Source organism: Lactuca serriola, chromosome 7 (genome assembly GCF_051521515.1).
Source record: "Lactuca serriola cultivar US96UC23 chromosome 7, Lser_US96UC23_V15, whole genome shotgun sequence".
In the NCBI taxonomy this organism is placed as follows: domain Eukaryota; kingdom Viridiplantae; phylum Streptophyta; class Magnoliopsida; order Asterales; family Asteraceae; genus Lactuca; species Lactuca serriola.
In genome coordinates, this window is record NC_136414.1 from 99,533,831 (window position 1) to 99,538,389 (window position 4,559).

The window sequence follows — 4,559 nt, forward strand, 5'->3', positions numbered from 1 at the left end:
GAATCACACCCAAACTAGCAAGAAGGAAAGTAGAGGAGAGAGGGAAGTGAGTATGCAATTTCGGCCAGGGTTTCTTCCAAAGAAATCAGTGCTCTCAAATGTGAACCAGGAGGCTCCTTAAATAGTTAAAGGATCTAGGGTTTAGGGGAAAACCCTAGTTATCCTTTGCTTAGGGCCTAAGCAAAACCCAAGGGCCTTATCTTGGACCCCTTGGACGAATTCTCTAGGGTTTCCCTTAGGGTTTTCGTCCACCTCCTTCCAAGGGGGTTCTGGAACCTTCCATTCAACTATCAGTTAATTGCAAACTAGTCCCTACACTTTTTAATTAATTCTTTTAACCCCAAAATTAATTCTAATTAATTTCTGGTTAACAATTGATTAAACATAATGAATTCTTATTAATATATTAATCTTTTAACATATTAATAAATTCATTTATATTAATTTATTAATCTTTTAATAAATTAATATCTCTCTTTTCATAATTTCCTTGTCCGGTTGCTAGGTTTGAGGGCAACCCAAAAAGATTGTGCTGCTATCAATTCAAGTACATACCAGTTATAGTTATGGGCTTAGACACCTAATCCAACAAAGACGTAAATAAGCAAACTTGAGACCGCGTCGAAAAATAAAAAAATAGTTGTCACTTTTGCTACAGGTAAAAACAAGATGTAGAAGAAGCTTATAAAATTGTTAGTACCATGCCCCGGGGGCTTGTTTTAAACTGTAAAGAACTTTACAAAGCCTACACACATGATCTGGGTAGCAGGGATTAAAAAATCTAGATGGTTGGTGCATGTAGATGATCGCTTGAAGATCGCCATGAAGGAAGGCATTTTTTACATCTAGATGATGGATATGCCAATTGTGACCTATTGCAAGACTAAAGACTGTGTGGTTTGTGGTAGGTTTAACCAAATGGATAAATGTTTCAGTAGAATCAATCCATATAATTTGTGAATTTTCATTTACAACCACTCGTGCTTTATATCTTTGTAGGGTGTTGTTTGAATGAAACTTATGTCAAAATATTCAATGGCAACAAATAATATATAAGTCAGAAGGGCGTGACACCAAGTCCCAAGTATGTGTTTAAATATTGCGTTATACTTAATATTCATGGTAGTATTCCAATTTTGATAATGAAGAACGACCTTATTGTGACACATGTTTTTCATAACAAATATTATTGCAGGAGATGTAACTTGTTGATGGGGAAAGTCAGGGGCCACACAACACATGACCAACGAGAACGATTTTTGGTAAGTTGTTGGGATACTCTAATGCTGGGAGAGTAATATACTTTGAGTATACACATTAGTGAAGTGATACGCGATGCATGAGATAATACGCGTGAGATAATATGTTACTATATTTAGAGTCGTGATTTTTTTCATGTAGTTTATTGTTTGTATTTCATTTTACAAAATAGAAAACACGTCATTTGGTTACATATTGATTGAGTTCTGAGCCTCGACACGCGGGGCATTAAAGTTGAACTGTTTTCTAGTTTAAACATTTTGCACAATCTACCCTTACCATAACTTTTTTATTTGAAATAAGAATGACATTTTTTTTAATATGTTGTTTACTATTTGTACTCCACTTTGGTTGTCTAGATTAAAATACTAAGTATCTTTATCCAAAAAATGGGCCTCGTTGGGTTCGAGTTCAAAGCCTTAAACAAATGCTTGGGACTTTTGGATAGTAATTATACGTCGGGAGCCAACAACTTTTAACGTGTTTATATTTGCTAATAATATATAATATATTTTTGAAGAAAAATATAAATGTGTTTTAATATTTAATCAAGGTCAATGTGGTATATCTAAAATTACAACTTCCGTTCACTTTTTTTAGGTGAATGACTTATTATAAAGAGATAATATAGTTTAGGTTTATTCGTATTTTATTTATTATATATATATTTTTCATGTATTATCATTGAAAATGCTAAAACCTACATACCAACTAACCATAAAAATGTAATTTGAACAATCTAAACAAATTCATATATAAAAAACAAAGAAAAAAACTAAATGTGAACAAAAATGTTATATTTATCCTTATAAGTTATTAACCATAATGAATCCTTATTTGATTCGATTCGGTTTTGATTTTCTTTGAGACATTATATAATAATACAACAAGATATTCAAATATTTCTTAAGAAAGTCAAATTGTTTTATGTGAATAAGACATAATCCTGTCGGTGTCAGCGGGTTACACCGCTCGTATATGACTGAACTGTGGACCGGGTTTCTGCATTGGAATCGAACCGTTTAGCGTTTGTCCCCTTTTCTCTTTTACTCCTCATGTCGTTCCATAAACCCTAAAATTCTTCAATCAGATTCCAATATACGTTAAGGGTTCATGATTGATCCAAGAATCTTCCAGTGATGATGAAGCAAGACTCTAATCCAACTACCACCACCAACCACCCTACATTAGCCACCGTCTGCGGCCACTGCGGCGTCGAAGAACGGAAGCTTCTCCACAATGTCCGTCTCCGAGGTAACTTCCGACGCCTTTGCACCACTTGCGTCCTCCGTCTCCACACTCAGTACTTCTGCCCCGCTTGTCTCGGCGTCTACGAGCGTTCTCCTCCCGTTGACGCCGTCGTTTGCTACAAATGCTACTCTTCCTCTCACCCTAACTGCGTCTCCTCTCCACCTGTGAGCTCAATCGCATCTTCGCGCGGATCGTCCCCTTGTTCATCCTGTTTAAACCCTAACGCGCTTGTTTTGAATCTCAATAGACTGGAAAACGGGACTAGGACTGGTGGTAGGGCGATCGATAACAATGCGGCGAGACTATTATTTGCTGCAGGGAGGATAGCGTCCATGTCGATGAATAAGGCGGAGGTGGCCGCATCTACAGAAGCCGAGAGGAGATCGAAGGAGGCAGCCTATACGAAGAAAAGAGCAAGGGAAGCTCTCGATCATGTTGTGTATCTAATGGTAAGGGAAAAGAGAATCGCTGTTGAAACTAATAAGAGAGTTGTCACTGCAAACAACAGCGTTGCCGCCACTGCCGCCACACCAGTGGCGGCAGCGGTGGTGGTAGATGCTAGTGTTGTGAACAACAAACTCGATGCTTCAAATGAGGTCTTGGAAGCGTTGAATGCAGTGGAGATAAAAGAGAAAGGAAGGAAGCTGCAAGAACAGGGTAATGGAGTGGTCGTAATGGATGTAGATGTTGTTAATGGTAAAGGTTCAGGGGTCAGTTCTAATTCTGTTTCTGAAAATGGATCTGTGAAGACTGATCAATTGGGGAAGGTTGTCAATGGTGTAGTTCCATCAATCGGCCATGAACAGACTCAAGAAAAGATCCATTCTATTGAGGAAAGCACTGTGAGCAACCCAAAGCTTTGAAAGAGAAGATTGAAGATTGAAGCTAGTAAGTAAGTAGCTTTTGCAAAAAGGTTTATCTTTTAGTAATTTAACCTGTATTTCATCTGAATATTTGCAGGTAATTTCTATGTACAACACAAATTACTGGATAGTTGGTGAGATTAGGTTGTGATGATATGATTGATCTATGGCAACAAGCAAAGTGATTCATTATGGTAAAGGAGCATTTTTTTTTCTTAAAGTTTTTATCTTGATTATATAATATGTGAGAAAATGTGCCATTTTATGATGAATGTGAGCTCTCTTTTGTTGAAAGATTTTTTATGCCTTCAATCTAGTTGTACATTTGGGATTAGTGAATTTAGTTGTTCCTTTTTTTACAATGAGTTGTTTGGATTACACCCTTTTTGCCTAAATATAATGGTTAAGATTTTGCAAATTGCCTACAAGTCAAACTATATTTAGCTTTTTTGTGGTTGCCTTTGTTCTTGATTGTTTGAAGGGTAAATTTGATAGAATTTTTTTTTTTTTTTTTCTTTTTTCAAGTAGCATCTTCTTACTTGAAACCACTTTTCTATTTTGTTAAGAAGGGTTAAATCTTACACAGCTTTTACTATTATAATTGGGTAGATTTTTCAAAGTATAGTAACCTGATTTTTTTTTGAAAGTAGAATGTTATTATTGGGTATTTTTTTCACAAAAAAAATGAAATTACATTGTTAAGGAATATGTAATTAATGGGAATTATGAAGAACAACTTATTTGTACACACATAAAAGTTTTATATGTCCAACACATTGACACTATATGTTTATGTTTATGTACACTATTGTATCCTTTGTAATGAGTTTTTCATCTTTTATATGTTTATGTAGATTATTCTTGAAATCTTGTTATATCATTTTGAATCCTATTATCTTCAATGCTCTTTTCCTTAAATTAGTATTATGAATTTTTAAGATTTCCGTTTTAGATGGTCATAATTTATGTAATATCTGTCTAATGGATATATTTGATATTCTCATATACTTTGAGTTTTTGGCTTGATAAATTTTTAGTGTTTTTTTTGGTTTTCAATATATTTGACTTTTTTGGATGATAATGAATTTGATTATTCATGACATGTGTACTAAATATATTGTATAATAAAAACAAAATACACAACTTATTTTGGGATTTTTTTTTTAACTACCCAAGGATTTGCAG

General features: G+C 34.6%; 1 protein-coding gene across 2 annotated transcripts; it reads left to right on the top strand.

The window, feature by feature from the left end:
* Positions 1-2,250: 2,250 nt before the first annotated feature.
* On the top strand, positions 2,251-3,736 carry LOC145062893 (uncharacterized). 2 transcript variants are annotated; one of them, XM_079010486.1, is made up of 2 exons: positions 2,251-3,403; positions 3,472-3,736. In XM_079010486.1, the coding sequence occupies exon 1, from the start codon at positions 2,400-2,402 to the stop codon at positions 3,372-3,374; it is 975 nt and encodes a 324-aa protein (XP_078866612.1). In that variant the 5' UTR covers positions 2,251-2,399; the 3' UTR covers positions 3,375-3,403; positions 3,472-3,736. The 2 variants fall into 2 exon arrangements, with proteins under 2 accessions (XP_078866612.1, XP_078866611.1); XM_079010485.1 differs by having other exon boundaries at positions 2,251-3,399.
* Positions 3,737-4,559: the final 823 nt, after the last annotated feature.

Bases quoted from the DNA above. Each gene is read 5' to 3' on its own strand.
- LOC145062893 (XM_079010486.1), top strand. From the start codon at position 2,400: ATGATGAAGCAAGACTCTAATCCAACTACCACCACCAACCACCCTACA.